We start from the raw sequence: 20,410 nt of genomic DNA on the forward strand, positions 1-20,410 counted from the left end.
ACTATGAATGAAAGATGAATAACAATATGGTTCAATATCAAAACCAAGAGTTTTGAATTTTCCTTGACATTATGTTACTGAAGCAAGACTCAGTAATATTAAATAGGTAACTGAAACACCCATGATGTTATTAGGGATTTGACACCAGGTTTGAAAAATTGAACACTTCAATATGATACACTTCAGTGACACCTAACTTCTCACTGCAAGTTTGAACATCTTTAAGAAAAGACTATCCCAAGTTAAGTAGTTAATGAAAAGAAACTACAGGCTTTCCAGAAATATTATACCATGCTTCTTCATTTCAGCCAGAATAGATTTACTACATTTGGTGTCCAAATTTCCAGAACAATGAATTGTAAATCTTTCTGATAAATAAGCTTACCATAAATCTATTTATTAATATTTATAATCAAAACTATCCCTTGAATGATGCTTTACAGTAGACAAAAGACCTTCTGAATACAAACTTTAATTTCTCTATCATACCAACAGACAACAGATGAATCCAAGAACACTTTCCCCCGTGAGGAAAACAATATATGGGGTACAAAATATCCTCCCTCCAAATAAACCTGTGACTGATGTACTTCAGAAGGATGATCGCTTACTCCTATGGACAAAGATATGCAGGCTAGAATGTCTCTTGGTAGAATTCTTAGTATTGTCACTAGCTTAGTTGGTAGAGATGGAATGGAGTATCAACTTCAATGAAAACCAGGTTTTATTTTTAACTTAAAAATTATTATTCTGTGGGGATCCCTGGGTGGTTTAGCGCCTGCCTTCAGCCCAGGGCGTGATCCTGGAGACCCAGGATTGAGACCCACATCGGGCTCCCTGCATGGAGCCTGCTTCTCCCTCTGCCTGTGTCTCTGTCTCTCTTTCTCTCTCTGTGTGTCTCATGAATAAATAAAATCTTTAAAAAAATTATTATTCTAGAAATTACAATTCTCAACTTCTTCACAATCCCTTTTCTCCTTTTACTTTAGCAACTTTCACACAGGCTTTGTGTCTAATGACGAAGGAACCTAGTAAAAACCAAGGAAAGTGAATGCAGCAGATACAATGGAGGGGAAAGCTCAGGAAATCACATGCAGAAACACAACTGTGTCCTAGATTCATTTCTAAAGTGGAAGAGGCAAGCCCTGATAGACTTGCAAATATAAAAGTACTATAAAAATATTTTTGACTTAGCTTGTCAGGGTGCTAAAAAGAAATTTATTATAGTACCTCTATACTAACTGGGTGGCTGTTCATTTTAATTTATCCAGGAAATCTACTAAACTTTAAGAGATTCTGAAAAGTACTCAAGTAAAATTTAACCAGTGTAAAGCTGTTTTTCTGCCTTTACCTGTAAAAACTGATTTTAAAAATTTTAATATTACATAATTGAATGGAAAAAAAAAAGAGCATCAGTGTCATGCTTACTTAGAGAATCTACCCACTTTCCAAGTATAACTGACAGTGGCTAGGTTACTTGGCCTTGTAAAGCTGACCTCAATTAAAGTGAATAAATGCTCTCATCATTCTAAGACTTTATTCGCTTTATGATAATTATTCTATCCTTTCCAAGATGAAAGAGTACTCTACTCTCTTTCCATTCTCCTCACTGGAAGTGACCGGAAGTAAAACAGAAGGGAGTAATCATGTGTTTTGTTTGTTAACAGGGCGTCATCCTCCCCAATAATGAGCTCATACTTGGGTTTCTTTTCTTTTCTGAGGGGGGGGTGGCAGATTTTAGCATCTTTGGTACACTTCACTACAAGTCATTCCTTTGAATTCAAAAGATTTAACAGACTATGAGCTTCTGGAGAGCAGGGGCTATGCCTTACTTAAGTCTCATCAGCCATACCCTATGCCGGACCTGTGCTCACTCAAGGGTATGGAGAATCAGATAAATGGTGTTATTAGCTGTGACCTTGAAGAAGCCATTTAGCTACTAAGAACCTTATTCCCTCATCTGTAAAACAAGAAAAAAAATAACAACTCTGCCATACTCAGGGTTTTCAAGAATCAATAGGCAAAGTTCAAGGAAGCACTTTGCACACTCTAAGGAAGTATAACGATATAAAGCTGTTTCTCCCTCCTTTAGTTCAAGTCTCATATTGTCTTCTAGAGTAACAGTGTTTCCAGATACTCTTTTTTTCTGCTCAGGTGATCAAATACTAAATTTCTATAGAAATATATTACACATTTTCTTGGGTTTTTTAAAATGTTATTTATTTATTCATGACAGACACAGAGGGAGAGGCAGAGACATAGGCAGAGGGAGAAGCAGGCTCCCCACAGGGAGCCTGATGTGGGACTTGATCCCAGGACCCTGGAATCATACCCTGAGCAGAAGACAGACACTCAACCACTGAGCCACCTAGGCATCCCATATTACACATTTTCATCCAAAAATATGGCTACTCACTTAAGTAATGTCCCTCAAAACAAATCAGCAGATATAAATTAAAGCCAAAATTAGAAACTATGTCTAAGTTAACATTCCAAAAACTTATTTTTTATAAAATAAAGTGAAAAATTTAACTTACCGCACATTTTTCCACCTTGCCAGCATTATTAGCCCATTTTACTAAAGCTAACAGTCGAACAAAGAGTTGCCGTGTCCGGCTAGCAAACTGCACTATTTCTATTTTCCTATAAAATAAAACAATTCTTAATGAACCAACACATTTGAAAAAGAGTATTTCACAATTTACTTCATCTGGACTGAAATACGAATCAATCTTTGTTTATGAGCATTACAATGAAATGAACCTAAATATGAATTATTGTCACATTTTATATACTGCCTGTTTTTTATTTTCAATAAAATTCAATAAAATATTTTAGCAATGAATCAGAATCACATTTTAAAAATTAATTTTGTATAACAATAAAAGCTGTTTACTAAAATGTATCCAATTTACAAACATAAAAATACAATGTAAAAGTTAACTAGCTCACAAAGGAGATCAAATTTAGAATTAGGAATTTCATAATTCAGACTACGAGTTATGAATTAGCAACCTTTTTGGTAGGAGAAAGGAATTGAAACAGATCTTTACCAAAGCTTGAAAGTGTCTCACTTCTACAAAACCAAGAGCCCATTTCCATCTTGCAAGCGTGTGATTTAAACACCTGAATAATTAAAGAACTATGCAACTTTACCAAACTAATTTTAGTGAAAAACTTAGACATTAAGTCATCTAAACAAAGTTAAAGAAAGTAAGCTAAGCACTAAAAATAAGAGCTAGATGGTCTTCCCATATCTATTTTTATTCTCTACCCACTACAATGCTTCTTCTCTAAATACTCATCTGTATTTTTATCATCTCATAAAGCCTTAAAAGCTTTACGTTGTCAGTGTGTTAGCAAGACCTCTCACTTTCCTGTCAGCTTTAAAACTGAAAAACCACTTTCATAGTTTACCTTAAGATACTGAAAAAAATATTCGACAGGCCAGGACTGATGACAGGACTCAGCAGGACATCAACCTCTCTCCAAGTGGACTCTGACCTATATTAATTTCAGTACAGCTGTTCAATGGCCTCCGGTTCCAACCCACATCTCTGCATCTCACCAATAGCAACACCATGAGGCAATGCACCAAAATAAAAGCTTTTGTTGAAATATAATCCTGACTGAGGACCACAGAATCTAAGTCCTAGCAAGCCTACAAAAAACCTGAAAGACTTCCTTAAGATTCAGCCAGCAATACGATTATTGATAGTACCAAGAAAAGCAAGGGCACAGATACAATTAAGACTCTTTGCCAGTGTCTGTGAGGGACCTTAAGAAAGAAAACAAGAGGAGCATTACTCACAAGGCCGGAGCATAGCAGAAACAGAAAATGTACATTAAGACCTGGCACCGTCTCATTGCTGGGGGCCTCACTACTGTCACTCCAACAGAGCAAACATATCTGTATATTATTAACTTGGTTCCCCAAATGAGCTCCTGTACTGGAAAGCAAACACCCACCTTTGTAAACTATTGTTAACATGACTTTTCAACTCCATGCAATCTCAAGTGATCAGCAGCATGAATCAGTTTTTCAAGGCCCAGTTTCCCTTCAGACACCAGAGTGGACATAAGAAATCCGAATTTACATTTCCTTCCTTTAAAATGGGCCAGCCAAACCATAACAAAAGTATGCTTTAACTGTCTCTCCCATCTCTACCTTTTGATCTCATTCCATCAGAAAGATAGCTGGCAGTGGGGGTGGGGAGCATATAGTCAGTAATAAATCCTCCCTAGTGACTTGGTATTTAGGAAAAAAAAAAAAATCAAGCAAGGAGCATAAGTAAAGCCAGACATACAGTCATGTAGCCTATACCATGGCCACAATTTAAACCTCCATCACAGGATTACTCCGAAACCTTAATTTATCTTGTTCCTTTGGCCTATGGAAACATTGGTATTTAATTTAGTTGGGTCTTAAGCCCCAAACTCCAATTCAATCAAAATTCTCTCAACTATGAAACAGCAATAGCAGAAGACAAATGTCAGTTCTCTAACGACATCTAACAGCATCATTGTGGCAAATGGTAAATTAGCAGCCAACTTCCTGCAATCAGTCTGTTCCTCAGCTTTTCTTAAGTCCTGTATCTTCTACATCTTCCTACCCCCTCAGGACTTGACAATAAAGGTTTCTAGAACACAAGGTCCAGAGCTGGTCTCACACCAAGAACTGTCGAACTGTCAAGGATTAGGAAATCACATTTCCAAAGGTGCCCTAAACAAATGGTGTGAAACATACCTTCTCTGGACCTAGGTTTCCAATCCACAGCCCTACTACCCATACCCACACCCTTTCTCTTTCTCATACATACACTCTCATAGATAAACCAACATAGACACAGATTTAAGTTTTTTTCATACTCACCTTTCTACATCAGATTTCCTTGGCAGTCTAAGAGAAAAAAAAAAAAAGAAAATGACTAAATATATACATACCTTCATCAAAATATGACAATGGTCTTTATGTTGACTCTATTATATATCTTAGTGTTTCAGAAAAACTGGATAAATAGCCACTACGGGCTGGCGAGGCTACCTACTCTTTTTTATAAGTTTCTAGCAATATGGCTATAAGGGAAAAAACCAACAAAGGAACATTCCTCTCCATTCAAGATGGTCCAAAAGGTACTGCATGAGCCTCAAACATTTAAAAACCTCAAGCCTTACATTAAACACACTACTCTATCATGGAGTCAGAGAAAATATTTTTAAAACCAAAATAGTCACAGATGTAGAATACTAGCTGCCAGCTTCCCTGTATCCAATGGAGCCTTGCTTCCAAGCAGTAATTTCTCCATGTTTTGTCAGGGTGGGTAAAACCGGAAGCTAAACACCCAAAAGAACCAGTGTCAGCCAAGGGTTTTACACTAATTATGATGTTGCATGGTGGTTAGATGTAAATGAGGACTTTTAAGCTCCAGTAAGGTTTTTATTTCCTTTTTGCTAGTTCTCTAGTACAACAGCCAGCAACCAATGTCACCAATTACCCTGTTAAATTATACTATTTAACACACTCACCTCAAATGATGCTTACAAAGGTCCTTATCTGCCTCCTGAATCACCACATTCGGGAAGTTTCTATCTCATGTCCTGCCCAAGATTCAATGGCCTGAGCAGCTCCTCTACATCTAATCCCCTTTTCAAGAACACACACCGAACCACTTAGGTTCTCTTCTCCCACTCACAGGCCACAGGTGCAGAAAAAAAATAAAACCAGAGTTCAAGGTACAAGGAGGGGAAACTATTAAAATGAGCTCTGGCTTACAGTTAATAATTCTGAGAGTAGACAGTGAGATAGAAGTTGAAGTTATGATCCGAGTGATAAAGGAAACTAGGTAGAAGCTGGAAGGGCCAGGAGATCATATGAAGTAGAAATTAAGGCCTTGTAAGAATGCAAGGAAATACAACTACTGGCAAGTTCCTCTACATGTGAAAGCTCTTGAGAACATTCCCTTGAGAAGCCACAACCCTCATCCTCAAGGGAGGGAGAGAATGAGAACCACCACGGATGCTGGTGTGCGCATAAGAGATGGAGAGAAACAAGATGAGAGCCTTTGGGGGGTAGAAAGAACAGGAAACATTGGTCTCTTCTCTTATGCCCTAGGGACCCTAAAAGGATGATCTCAAAGTCAGAGGCAGTATCATTTCCGGGACAAAGATTAGGCTTTGTTGTCTGCATCTCTTTCCTCCCAATTCCTTCTAATCTATTTAAAAATTCCTTTTATGGGGGATCCCTGGGTGGCACCGCGGTTTGGCGCCTGGTTTGGCGCCTGCCTTCGGCGCTCAGGGCGCGATCCTGGAGTCCCGGGATCGAGTTCCGCATCAGGCTCCCGGCATGAAGCCTGCTTCTCCCTCTGCCTCTCTCTCTGTGCCTCTCATTAATGAATAAATAAAATCTTTAAAAAAAATTCCTTTTATGGATAACAAATCCACTATTTAAGGCAAAAGTCCTAAAATGCAAATTTTTGAAGTCACACTTATTTACACCAAAGTGTAATAAGACAAGTTTACATGACTGAGATCCTAGCATTTTCTAATTTTAATTAAAACAGGTTAAAAAAAAAAAAAAGGTAGAACCTAAGTCCCTAAGAAATCAAGGCAGAGTGTAAACTCCCAGGTGAGAGCATGTATGTTGGGGGAAAGATGGAGGCAGACAAGCAGAAGGGGAAAAACAGAAATCTGCGGCCAAAATCAAACTACTGAAATTGTCAAGGTAGTCCTTTTTACTTTCAATAGTTGAAAGACAAGCATCAAATGTGGCAGAAATAAGGCTCTTAAAAAGTAGATCTAGAATACTAGTTTCACATCAATACATTGATTCTGACAGTTTTCCACCTGAAACAAGGAAAAATACATGATTTAGGAACTCCAAGGTAAGTTCCTAATTTTGGCTAGCACACATCAAAAGAGAAAAGAGTTATTTTATATATCCAAGTATGAAGAGCGGGAATGTATTTTCCCGTTAAATACTCCACGGTCTACAATGACAATTCTAAAAACTCATTCGTTAATGTATTAAAATAAACTAATGGTACCCAGGAGTGATAAGAGAAAAATAAAGCAGTGAGTAAAGAAGAGATAGCAGGGGCAGAGTGCTTTCCAGGGGTGGTCAGAGAAAGTCTTTCTGATAAGTTCTATCTGAACAAAGACCTAAATTAAAAGAAATGGGAAGAAAAAAAAAAAAAAAGAAATGGGAAGGCAGACCACACAGATTTCTGGGAGAAGAGCAAAGGCTCTAACGTGGGAGTGTGCCTGGCACTATCAAAAATATGTCAAGAAGGGTAGTGGGGCTGAAATAGAATAAGCAAAGAGGAAAAGTATTAGGAAATGAGGATAAAGAGGGAAGGAGAAGGCAGAGACCACATGTCCTGGTTTGCCAAAGAAAGTCCTGGTTTATGCCTGATGCTCGGATATTATTTTTTAAGATTTAGTTGAGAGGGAGAGAGAGCGTGCTCATTTTGCATGCAAGCGGGAGGGGGAGAGGGAAAGAGAAAATGAATCTCAAGTAGACTCCCTACTGAGGATGGAGCTCAATTTCATGACTGAAATCACAGCCTGAGTTGAAACCAAGAGTCGGGATCCCTGGGTGGCGCAGCGGTTTGGCGCCTGCCTTTGGCCCAGGGCGCGATCCTGGAGACCCGGGATCGAATCCCACATCAGGCTCCCGGCGCATGGAGCCTGCTTCTCCCTCCGCCTGTGTCTCTGCCTCTCTCTTTCTCTCTGTATGACTATCATAAATAAATAAAAATTAAAAAAAAAATTAAAAAAAAAAAAAAAAGAAACCAAGAGTCAGATGCTTAACCAACTGTGCCACCCATTATTATTAACACCACCACCTTTCATGCTCAAAAGTGTCCTGATTTGGACCATAAGTCTTATAGTCACTCCATATACAGGTAACTATAAAATGTTTTTACTCTAAATGAGATGGAGAACCACTGGAGAGCTGTGAGCAAAAAAGTTTTAAGGATCTTCTTGGCTATTTTATGGATGACAAAATTGCAAAAGGAAAAGGGTAGCAGTAGAGACATCAACTGGCATACTACAGTTAACATGGGCGAAGGATTCATACTCAATGGAAATGCTGAAAAGTGGCCGGACTCTGAAATCAGGTGACAAGACTTGATGTACTAAGTATGGGACTGGAATAAAGAGGAGCCAAGAATTACTTGAAATTTTTGGCTTAACCCACAACAGGAAGAATGGAGATACTCTTTAGTAAAATTGGAAAGGGGTGGGGCAGGGCGGAGGCAAGGGGGATTAAGTGGAATTGACTGAAATGCCCATTAGGAATTTAAATGCAGCCATTTGGATATATAGTCTGGAATTCAGTGAAGTCTCTGCTGGAGATAGAAGTATAGGAATCATCATCATATAAAGGATGCAGGATTAAAACTATATACTTATTCTACTGCAATAAAATAGACGTTTCTTCATAATTAAGTTGTAAAATAGAACACAATATAATTCAAAGAATTTCTACAAATCATCTATGAAAGAATAAATTATACAAATTACACAACCACTGACAGCGTTTTCAACATTTTTCCATAGCTATACACTGGGTAGGTGAGCTTCATATATACGTAATTTTTTCATGGATACCCTTAAGTTTTTATGAAATCCAACAGTAATTGGTTCAGGGAATTACACTACTACAATAGGACCTAATCATGACAACTACTTAAGTTTCTCACTAGACGGGGTAGCCTTCTTTCTGTTCCATTCAATAAAGTACCATATGTCAAATTGAGTGGAATGATGTTTTACAGGAATAAGTGGAACCTATTCTAACTTTCAGTTATCTGCAAACAAATATTTTAAGTCTCTGGTAACAAATTACTGTGCCACTTTACAGACTAAGATCTACTTACAAAAAAAAGATCTACATACTAATGTATACAATTGAAAACTAATGTATATGTTTTCAATTGTATACATACAACTGCAACTGTTGATCTGCAGTTTAACAATAACATAAAAGATAAAAACTTAAAATTCTTACTTTTTTTGAACCTGGATTTAAAAATGTAAAACAGTAATTAAGGTATATATGCCTCAAAATTTTATAGTGCTTTTTCTACACACACTGAAAATCATTAGTGTATTCTGATCCTATTCTGAAGGGATTAACACTCTAATCATGTCCCAAGGCATTTCATTGGTAACTTGGTGATTTATAAACTCCCTTCATACTCCGAGACAATAACAGAAGACCGGTAACAATAAAGCTTTTTCTTATACTAAATGCGTTAGGACTTCAAACACTCCCAAACATTTCAGGAAAAAACAACCTAGGAATCCAAAATTTTAGATTATTTTATACACAATACATCTCCTGAGTTCAAACTCTGTCAGAAGCGATTACAATCCTACATTTAAAACATACCGTCAAGACGCTGTAAAACAGACTTCCTGTCTTTGGGAATTCAAATAGTATTCAACTTTGGGAATTCAACCCACCTAATCTTGGGTTAAAAAGCTTCCAACCAAGATATCAATTGGGCTCTGTTGGCAACTGGAGGAAAAATCCCAAAGATGGGATTTTCAGTGAGTCTAACATGCATAATTAACAAGTCTCCGTTGCTTCATCTCGAGAAAGACCCCAAACGCAAAGCTTTTCCTCCACCTCCGTTGAGCCCCACGAGTTCAGAAATTCTAGAGTAGCCCAGAGGAAAGGAGAAAACAGCAGCCCCTTGGGGAGAGGGAGGTGCGAGCCTCTCTAAGCTGGTTGGGCGGGAAGAGGCGGACGGGGGGGGGGGGTGCTGGGGAGCAGGCATGGGTTTCGCGGCACTTACAGGTCCGTCAACACCATGAGCTCGGAGTAGGCCCGGTGCAGAAGAAATTCGATGAGGGTGCTCAGCCGGTAGCCCGGGCTGGCCGCCGCTGCAGCGGCCGCCGCCACGGCGGCTCCTGGAGGAGGAGGCGCAGGGGCTGACGCGGGACCACCGCTGGCCCCGCCACCGCCTCCAGGCGGGACCAACTGGTGGTTCTCCAGCTGCACTGGGGCCATGGCGGCGCAGGGCCGGACTTGGCGCAGCGGCACAAGATGAAGCCCTTGATCCTCCCGGGCGCTCGGTCACCGCGCCTAAGTGGGCGCGGGCAGAGTCGCCACCGCCTACCGCCAGGCCGCCTCCGAACAGGAAGCCGTGCGCCAGCCGCGGAGGCCCGCCCCCATGTAGCGATGAGCCCGCCGGCCCCAGAGACTGGAGCGAAGGGCGGGGGGAAGCGGGGGGAGGCGGGGAGGGCGGGGAAGCGGGACGGCCTCCGCAGAGAAGCTGCGCCTCCGCAACTGATCAGAGGCAGCTTCGCCAGGCAGCCGCAGCGTCCATGTTGACGGCTCAAAGCGGAAGTCGTTAGGCTAAACGGAAGGGAACCTGCAGGGGGACTTCCGACAGCAACCTGTGCCTTTTTTCCCGGCTGTCCGGCGCCGTGACGCTGGGGGGCGCGTGGGAGTGGGGCGGGGCCGGCGCGCGGGCCGGGAAAGCGGAAGCGGGGGCTGTGCGTCGCCGGAAACGGGTGTGAGGGCGGAGTCGGCGGCGTCACCGCAGACGTCAGTAGTTGCCCCGCCCTTGCCTTCGCCGCCCGCCGGTGCTTAAAAGGCTTCAAAGTACTGTGAGGTATTTATCAACGCTCCCCAATGGGGCCAAACGCGACTCGGGAGGTTTCCTCCCAAGATGTTCGTGAGTTGTGGTTCTGGAATCGCGAAGAAATTGTGGCGGCTGCGCTCTTGTGGCTTCTCAGATCTTTGCTCCTCCCACAGTCTGCTCATGCGCTTTTCGTGGGATAGCAAACGTTTCCGTCATTGTTGGCTTTTTTTTTTCCTTAACTGTGGGAAAAGATGCGAGAAAATATGATGGGGGGGCGGGAGCAGGGCTTTTGGCAGAATACCTTCACTTTAATGAAGTTGGATATACGTATATCTCGTTTCCGACCCCCTAAATCCCGGGAGTTCTACCACAGAAACAGCCCTTAAATCCTCTACCGCGGGCTTTCACTCAGTTCTTGTCCCTGCTCTTGCAGTCGACGCCCTGCCCTCCTAAGGTTTTCAGTTATTTTTCTGTGCGCTACCTCCACTTTTCCTCTTCAAAATCCACGTTTAGTATTTTGCTTCTTGCTTTAAAATGGTGACTCAACCCAGCCTGCACGTTGGAATCGCGGGGTGTGAGGGGCGGGGCTTTAAAAAATACTTATGCCACCCTCCTAGGTTCGGCTTTAAGTGGTCGGATGTGAGGTCTATGTTAGAAGGTTTTAAAAGCTTCCTAGGTGATTTTATTGTACAGCTAAGGTAGAAATCCACTGTTAAAAAAAAAACAATTGCTGTGACTCTTTTTTCAAACATCCTTTTGGAGATTCCTATCTGTAACTCTTAGGTGTAAAAGATGCCCTTGTTCCTTCATGTATAAAATACTTTTTGCCCACTTACTAATTCTCAGTCATTCCTGAAGGCCGTTCACTTGTCGCCCAAAGGTGTAACCTTTGGAGTATAGTCGCTTGCTCTCTTTTGTGGCCTTTAAGCATATTTACACTTAATAACATCATGGTACTCCTCAAAATGCTTTCGGAGTACTTATGGATAGTGCAGTTGCTGGGGGGCAGAGACTATCATCCCTCCCTATGCAAGTTACCTCAGGGAACATTTTTCTGTTAGCTAGAATGGTACCATTTCTTTTGCAGTTTTTTGAAGTTCTCCCCCACTCTTCTTGAAAACTATTGACTTGCGTTAAAAAAAAAAAGTGGTCATAGACACGCGAAAGATAAATGGTCGTATAAGATGGTGTTTAACGTCTTTTCTAACTCTCAGATTCTCATTCTGTGTGATGTTGATAGGGTTTTAACTCTGCCTTATTGCATATATTAAACACAGTTATACACTATGTCTTTTGGTATACATTATATTTGTCAGTAAGGGTCTCCAGAGACAGTATGACCAACTAGCAAAAAAAAGAAAAAAAAATTAATTGGATGGGTTTGTTTTAGAATAGAGAAAGTCTCACCCACATCCATCAGATTAGATTCTATTGAAATATCTGTGGGTTGAAATAGGTATCTTTAAAAATTGGAAAGTACTTGTTAAAAAGGATATTCTAAAGGAAAACAAGGCAAAAATCTAGGAATAAAACTGTGAGAGGTGCTATGCTTGAATTGTTGGTGATCAGGGAGGTAATACAAATGAAAGCTCAAAGGGGTGATAGCCCACCTCCCAACCTGATAGTTTAGCTGTTAGACAAATACAGGAAGTGCTAGTGAGGAAATGAATGGGGAAGGAGAAAAATTGTTAGCAAGTTTGGCTGAGTTACTAAAGGAATGACTCCTCCGAATCACTTGTGTAAATCGTGTAATTTATAATTTTACAGCCTATAGTACAGTGCTTGGCTTTGTAGTATATATACATAATTCTTTCATTCATAACTATTAATTATTCCTCTATTTGGTCATCACCAGATTCTTCACACTTCAGATAGTTTCAGAACTAGCAGCATGATATTTCCTTGGCTCTTCAATTGACCTAAACATTTGAGATCTTTCATGAAGTCAATCTGATTTTAATAAATTGATTGCAAAATAGGGAAAAATAAAAGAACATTTCCTTTTAAGCCCTCTTGATAGAAAAATAGAATTGTGATAAATATAACTTCATTTTGAAGCATACAACTGCCCCTCAGACACAAATGAGTGGGAAAGAGATTGAAAAGTAATTTTTTCTTTTTTTTTTTTTTTTTTTTTTTACGAGATACTACAGTCAGTTTCTCCAAAGCAGACTGCAAAAGCAGTAACTGCATTCATTCAAGAGATGCTCCATTGATGGTAAAGTTGAGGAAAAGAAGTCAATACTGTGAGTGTGGTCTGAGCAATGTAGAAAAAGACAACACTTTTATTGTTTTTGCCTGTAAAAGAAAACCCAAACTTCTTACTGTGGTCTCTAAAGCCATTAACAAAGTGACCCTTGCCTGCTTCTCCACCACTCTCATGCCACTCTTTCCTTCGCTTACTACACCTATAACCTCACTGGGTCTAGCACATGCTGTTCTCCACAATGTTAGGGCTTGTCCACTGTTCCAAATATGGGAAACACTTGTTTCCCAGTTGTCCCAGTTCAGGTGGCTGGTTTCTCATCCTTCCAGTATCTGTGTAAATGAGAAAATCCTTAGCGAGGCCTCCCCTGACTATGATATTAGGAATGTAAAAGGAATTTCATTGCTCTATTGTAGAAGCAAAATAGCTGAGTAAATTGCTTTTTTTTTTCTTAAGATTTGTTTATTTTAGGGACACCTGGGTGGTTCAGTGGTTGAGCACCTGCCCCTGGCTCAGGGTGTGATCCGCAGTCTCAGGATCGAGTCCCACATCAGGCCCCCTGCCTGGAGCCTGCTTCTCCCTCTGCCTACGTCTCTGCCTTTTTCTCCCTGTCTTTCATGAACAAATAAATAAAATCTTTTATTTATTTATTTATTTTTAAATAAAATCTTTTAAAGAAAAAAAGGTTTGTTTATTTTAGAGAAAGAGAAAGTACATGCAGTGTGAGCACACGGTTGGGCAGAGGAAGGAGCAGAGGAAGGAGAGAGAGGATCCTCAAGCAGACTCCTCATTAAGTGCAGAGCATGACACAGGCTTGATTCCAAGACCTTGAGATCACAACCAGAGCTGAAATCAGGAGTTGTCCACTTAACCAACTGAGCCACCCAGGCACCCCAAACTGCTATATTTTTATGTAACTGTTCAAATGAAGAAATTAAACCTATATGTAACAACATAGATACATCTCAAAAACAATACTGAATGAAAACAGCAATCTTTTTTGATATTGATACATTTCTGTCATTTTTATTTTTTAAAATTTAATGTTAATTCCAGTGTAGTTAACATACACTGTTATATTGTTTTTAGGCATACAACATAGTGATTCACCAATTCTATACATCACCTTGAGCTGTCATGACAAGTGTACTTCTTATTCCCCATCGCTTATTTTATCCCCCCTCCCCTCTGGTAACCATTAGTATGTTCTGTATAGTTAAGTGTCTGTTTCTTGCTTTGTATCTTTCTTTTTTTTTTCTTCACTCATCTGTTTTGTTTCTTATTTCTGCCCATTTTTGAGGCACGCAAAATAACGCTATAATTTCATATATTGTAGTCAAAGTGAAAAATGTAAATGAGGATGACATAGCATTTTCAGGATGGTAGTTACATCTAGGGAGGGGTAAGGGATGAGGCAGTGCTTTATTGGTTGTTAGCTATTAGTTCTATGTAATGGGTTTACTGAAGAAATACCTGAAGGAAATGTGACAATATTAATATCTATTAAATCTGGGTAGAAAGAGATGATTGTTAATATATTCTGTACATTTCAGTATTTTTAAAAATTTCATAATTTGTTAAAGTGTTTCTGTTAATTTACACAAGCTGCCATAATAAACCACTAAATCACAGTGACTTAACAGTAAGAGTATTTCTTGTGCTCACAAAGTTCAGTAAAGATATTACCTGATGGAGATGCCCATCCTACTCTGAGTAGTAACCCAGAGATCCAGGCTCCTTCTACCTTGGGAAGCCATCACTTTAACCAGGAGATTTTTTTTAGTGTCCACCCACATTCTATTAGTCAGAATTAGTCACATGGCTAGGAGCTGGGTTAGTCTATGTTGTCTCAAATGGCAAGACTTTATTCTTCTTTATGGCTAGGTGATATTCCATTATATATATATATACCACATCTTTTTTATCCATTCATTTACCAGTGGACACTTAGGTTACTTCCATACCTTGGTTATTGTAAATAATGCTGCAGTGAGGGCTAGGGAGTGAAGAATGGGTGAAAAAGGTGAAGGGGATTAAGAGGTACAAATTTCCAGTTATAATAAGTTGCAGAGATGAAAAGTACAGCATAGAGAGTAGTCAATAATATTATAATAATGTTATATGGAGAAAGATGGTGACTACGCTTACTGTGGTGAGCAAAGCTTAACATATAGAATTGTTAAATCACTATGTTGTGTCCCTGAAATTAATATAACATGGTATGTCAACTATACTTAAGTAATAAATTCTTTTTTTAAGAGTTATTAATTATTTTAGAGGTGGGGAGAAGAGAAAGAGGGTCAAGCAGACCCTGTGCTGAGCACAGAACCTCATGCAGGGCTCAATCTCACAACTCCAAGACCATGACCTTAGACAAAATCAAGAGTCAGACACTCAACCAAGCCACCTACTCAGGTGCCCCAATAATAAATTCTTCTTAAAATAAAGGCCATGGAGCTGGGAAATATAGTCTTGTGTGCCTAGGAAGAAAATGAAATGGTTTGGTGAACAAATAGCATTGTTTTTACCACAAGATTAAAGTAGTCTTCTCTCTGTCTCTCTCTCTCTGTCTCTCTCTCTCTCTCTCTTTTTTTTCCCCCTTAGAGCACAGCCTCTGGAATCAGATCACTTAGATTAAAATCCTAGTATTTACCTCAGAGGATGATTGTGAAGAATTGATGAGTTAACATTTGCAAACAGTAAGTGATCTATAAATATTAACTATTACCATCATCATTACTTAAGAGTAATAATTCTTAAATTTGTTATTTCACCTTAATTACCTATGAACTAACTGTCTTTTCTTGTACTAATGTGGCTCTCTCTGTCATGGCCCCAGCACTACCATAGTATGCCTAGCTTCTGGCTTCAATGAATGAATGGGAAAGGTATATTTCATCATCTATACACTGTAGTTCTATTTATATTGTGTTCTTTTATTTAGGATTAAGATTGACTTACATGGATTTACATGTGAAATGAAGTGTCTAAGGTTTCTATGAAAACACTTTGGAAAATAAAGTGGGCAGAGGTAGATGTAATACCACTGGCAACATGTTGAGAATTATTAAAGTTGATGATAGCTACATAGAAGTTCTTTATACTCTGTTCCTTTTCTTCTTTTCTGTAGGTGTGAGAATATGCATGATAAAAAGTTTTGAAAAATTGAATACAGGTAGTCAAATAAAGTTCCAGATTTTTTTCTTTCCTAATCAACAGCTGATTGATACAAACACATATAATGTTTCAGATTTTTAAAAATATTTTCTTTATTTGAGAGAGAGAGAGAGAGAGAGAATGAGCAGGGGGAGGGGCAGAGGGAGAAAGACAAGCAGACTCCCTGCTGAGCAGGGAGCCTGATGTGGGGCTTAATCCTAGGACCCCACAATGACCTAAACCAAAGGCAGATGCTTAACTGACTGAGCCACCTAGGCGTCCCATCTTCCAGATTTTTAAAACATTTGTGTAATTTATAGAGTGTTTAACATTAAAAAAAACTAAAAGGAAACTTATGCTTGCTTGTAAAAGTGTTAACTTTGGTTTCAGGCCTTGAAATAAGAATGTTTGCAAGGAGCTCTAAAAACAACAAAACCGAAAAAAAAAAAAACTTATCCAAATGTATAATCTTAAAAATTTCTAGCTGTGCTAAAATTCAGTATCTTTTATTTCACGTCCCAGTTACTTAAAAAAAAATTGGGGGCTGAGAACATTTAAGATCTACTCTCTTACCAACTTTCAAATATACAACACATGTTAACTATAGTTATGATACTATATACTAGATCTTCAGAACTTATTCATTTTATAACTGGAGATTTATACCATTTGACTAACATTTCCCCATTTCCCCCACCCCAGCCCCTGGCAACCACCAACCTACTCTTTGTTTCTATGAGTTTGACTTTTTTGGATTCCCACATGTAAGTGTGATCATATGGTATAGTCTTTGTCTTTCTGTGTCTGACTTACTTTACTTAGCATATTGCCATCAAAATTTTATCCAAATGGCAGGGTTTCCTTCTTTTTTATGGCTGAATAATATTCCTTTGTCTCTGTGTGTGTGTGTGTGTATGTTCACGCTGCAGTGAATATGGGGGTACAGATACCTCTTTGTAAAATTCATTATCTTTTATTTTTTTAATTTTTATTTTTAAGATTTTATTTATTTATTTGACGGAGAAAGCACAAGCAGGGGGAGTAGAAGAGAGAGAGGGAGAAGCAGGCTCCCCACGGAGCAGGAAGCCCAACCTGGGACTCGATCCCTGGACCCTGGGATCATGACCTGAGCTGAAAGCAGACACTAAACCTACTGAGCCACCCATGCACCCCTATTATCTTTTAAATGAGTGATTTCTAATGTGTGAACAAAGGAAAAAGAAACAGAAGGAAGAAGGAAGCCATTTAAAAAATAGTTATATTCTTCATTAAGAGATAAAAATTTTATTGTGTCTTGTTCTATCTTTGTTAGGGAAGAACACCAGCCTCTAAATTGCCAGGAATAAACCTGCCATCCGTAGGTGCCAAAAGTGACGACGTGATCAGAGTAAGCCTTAGCGCAGCAGACAACAGGGGCATCACCACAATAACTCTGGTTCTCATGTCCCCAAGTCCCATGGCATGATGTGATGGGCCCAGATGGAGACCCTGTGATCAGTGAGTTGCATCATAGCTGAGAAACCTGGGGCCCACGGTTCAACATCTTAATTCTTAGCAGTCAAATTGAAACAAGATTGAACTGGTACACATAGGAGAGAGCTGAGATGTCAGGCCCAGCTGAATAGTCCTCCTTTTTTTGTTAGGGTATCAGGCAGAGCAGAATAGCCCTGCCATCCTGAGGGTGTCCAGTGCAACACAGTAATTCCACTGGGCCAAGCCTACATTAGTTTTTCTGTGTTCATAGCACAAGGATGAGATAACAAACCCAGCAGTAGGGTCATGTCACTTGCAGCTGCTGCTTGACTCATGTGAACCATGTGACAGTTTTGTGATGCTGCAGTGCTCGGTGAAGGGGACAAAGAAAGCATTAAATGTTCCCACCCCTTCCCCAAACACACACACCTCATAGGGATGAAGGTGTCCCATTATCAGGTTATTGTTTCCTTTCCATGACCACATAGTTCATTTGTTCTAAGTCAGTAGCCAGTATGTCTCTCTTCACTCAGCCAACTCCCACCTCCACCCAGATCTTTTTCCATTTCAGATAGGCACCATGGTAGAACTTGGTGGAACCATGATGTCCCCTGTCATCAAGCAGGCCATGGTAGGGATACTCTAGGGTTTATGAATGTCACCAACTGATTGTTCTAGTGAATGAGCACTGGTATTCAAGTGAGTCATAAAAATTTTTATCCTGCTTCCTTGCCCTCCCTTTACCTCACTGTATCCTAATTAGAGGTTAAGGCCTCTGGTTTGCCCTGGGAGTGGAGAAACCTCAACCCCCATCCTTAGTCCCTTTTCTCCTTAAAGGCAGTTAAATCAGAATACTTGGTTCATGGTCAAGCAGTAAAGGTACTGGAGGAGGAATGTGTTTTAAGGCAGCCATTTATTTGGCTTCTCAATTCCTCCAATAGAACGATTTCTGTGGAGGGATCTGGTTTCATAGAGGCACTCTCAATTCCAGTTGGGTGGACAGCTCACTGTTTGCTGCCCCTCCCTCCATGGCTCAATATCCAGACCAAATTTCTTTGGTACTCATCCTGTCAGTCTCCTCTATGGGTACCCCCTGCTCAAACAGCCGTATCTGCATTGTCTTACACATTACTTTGGAGGGAATTTGATATCCCCTTCCTTAGTTTTGTCTTGTACTGCAGAGTCTTTGCCTTGTTTGGATTGCCCATCTTTATCCTAGGCATTTTTTGGCTCTGTCATCACCACCTACCACGCACACAGGGCTTCCAAGGATTAAAAACAAAGAGAGTAGTCTTCTACCTGGAAGTTGAGTGGGGCAGACCACAACATCCTTTCAGCCATTGTCTAAAGTGAGGGGCTCATCATGGGAGCTTTCATTCTGTCCATTTTGTAGTCAGTCTGGAGCATCTGTAGCACTCAGGCTTTGAATAGCTTCTTCCATAATGTTCCATCCATGGAATTTTTATCAGCTTTGGGGAAATCTTTCTGGTTTGGCTATAATGTAGTCATTGAAACAAATTTAAAGTAGCAAGCCTTGTTGAAGGCATAATTCTGTCCCAACTGTGTCATAGCTTGAAGCATATAAGACAGCCTAGCTGCCACCACTCATCCTTGATCCCTTGCCACACACATAGCAGCCAGGTCTTCAGTAGCTCTCCACTCATTAGCCAAAGCAGTCCCCAGTGTCCCTCACCACAGTGGGCCAAAAAAACCCTGATTTTTCTTAGACTACAGATTTGTCCCTTATGATTTTAGACTGATTAGGCTAGGATAATTTAGAGTTTCTACCAAGGTATGGTCAGGACCCTCACTACTATGAACCAGGACCCTTCACTCAGTAATAATGTGCACATCTGCAGCTCCTTGCATCTCCCCCACTTGAGGCATCTCTATCACTAATAACATACTTTCTGCACTGAATCTGGGCTCTGATTATCTTTTTGGCCCTTCGGTGTCAGATTTGTTATTCCATTCTGGGATTTTAGAGTTCTGATCAGACTTTGGTGTCCTCTCATGAAATATGTCTCTCTCTTTTTTAAAAGATTTTGTTTATTTGAGAGAGAGAGAGCACAAGCAAGGAGTTGGGGGAGGGGCAGAGGAAGAAGCAGACTCCCCAATGAGCAGGGAACCTGACATGAGTCTCCATACCAGGACCCTGGGATCAAGACCCAAGCCAAAGGCAGACACTTAACTGATTGAGCCACCTAGGAGCCCCTGAACAATCTTTTAATACTATCTATGTTCTGTGTTCCATCATCTTGTGTGTTGTCTGAGAACTTATGAGAAATTGGCCTTGGAAGAGATCTTTGTAAATATTCTGCCCTCTAGGAGGCTGCTGATTTTTCCACTGAGCAGTTGAGATAACTTAACATTAGAGTTAAGGGCCAAAGTCATGTGTAAGTGATATTTTTTTTTGTTTAACTGAGTGTCAGGTAATTTCTCAGGGAGTTGTTTGCTAATAAATATACTAACTTCTGGCATAACATCCCTGAGGATAATTTGGAATTGTAGTGGCCACCTTAGGCCAACTTTGACATGAATAAGATTGTTCCTCTGAGAGGTGCTAGAGGTGTCTTAGAACAACAGGAAAAAACTCACAAGGAGACTGTCCCATCTAAGAAAGAGAAAACACATTATTTTTCCATACATTGAATACTAACAAGTGCTGACTTTTCAGTGCTATGACTTGATTAAATGATCAAGACCCCAAGTTATTGGTTAAAACACCTCTAATGACTCTTGTGGGAAGCTGTATATAGCAACCATATGTCAAAATGGGTGTTTAGCTTTTACAGTGCTAACTTCATTCGGAAACCAACTCCTTCTCACCTTTTACAGTTTTTCCTTTTCTCTTTGACTCACTTAGGAAATTTTAAAGATAATCAGAAAAATTATTTTGTCATTAGGTGCAAATTCTAGGAATATCTAGTACAGATCGTCATAAATGTCTATGAGGAAGAAAGAAAAAATACAATAA

General features: G+C 39.9%; 2 protein-coding genes across 3 annotated transcripts in view; one reads left to right on the forward strand and one right to left on the reverse strand.

Annotated features, from left to right (window-relative positions):
• MED14 (mediator complex subunit 14) overlaps nucleotides 1-10,463 on the reverse strand; it is a 65,112-nt gene extending 54,649 nt beyond the window's left edge. The window contains exons 1-3 of one of the 2 annotated variants that reach the window (XM_041740842.1): nucleotides 9,807-10,463; nucleotides 4,874-4,900; nucleotides 2,538-2,643 (exon numbers count right to left, since the gene is read on the reverse strand). In XM_041740842.1, coding sequence (XP_041596776.1) covers nucleotides 2,538-2,643; nucleotides 4,874-4,900; nucleotides 9,807-10,021 — 348 coding nt within the window. In that variant the 5' untranslated portion in view covers nucleotides 10,022-10,463. The remainder of the gene's footprint in view (nucleotides 1-2,537; nucleotides 2,644-4,873; nucleotides 4,901-9,806) is intronic. The other variant, XM_041740841.1, reaches the window with a different exon arrangement.
• Nucleotides 10,464-10,581: 118 nt separating this feature from the next.
• Nucleotides 10,582-20,410, forward strand: part of USP9X (ubiquitin specific peptidase 9 X-linked) — a 487,376-nt gene continuing 477,547 nt past the window's right edge. The window contains exons 1-2 of the mRNA XM_041740837.1: nucleotides 10,582-10,628; nucleotides 15,409-15,503. The gene's annotated coding sequence lies outside the window, so the exon portion shown is untranslated. The remainder of the gene's footprint in view (nucleotides 10,629-15,408; nucleotides 15,504-20,410) is intronic.

The sequence above is a fragment of the Vulpes lagopus genome, chromosome X, assembly GCF_018345385.1.
Source record: "Vulpes lagopus strain Blue_001 chromosome X, ASM1834538v1, whole genome shotgun sequence".
In the NCBI taxonomy this organism is placed as follows: Eukaryota; Metazoa; Chordata; class Mammalia; order Carnivora; family Canidae; genus Vulpes; species Vulpes lagopus.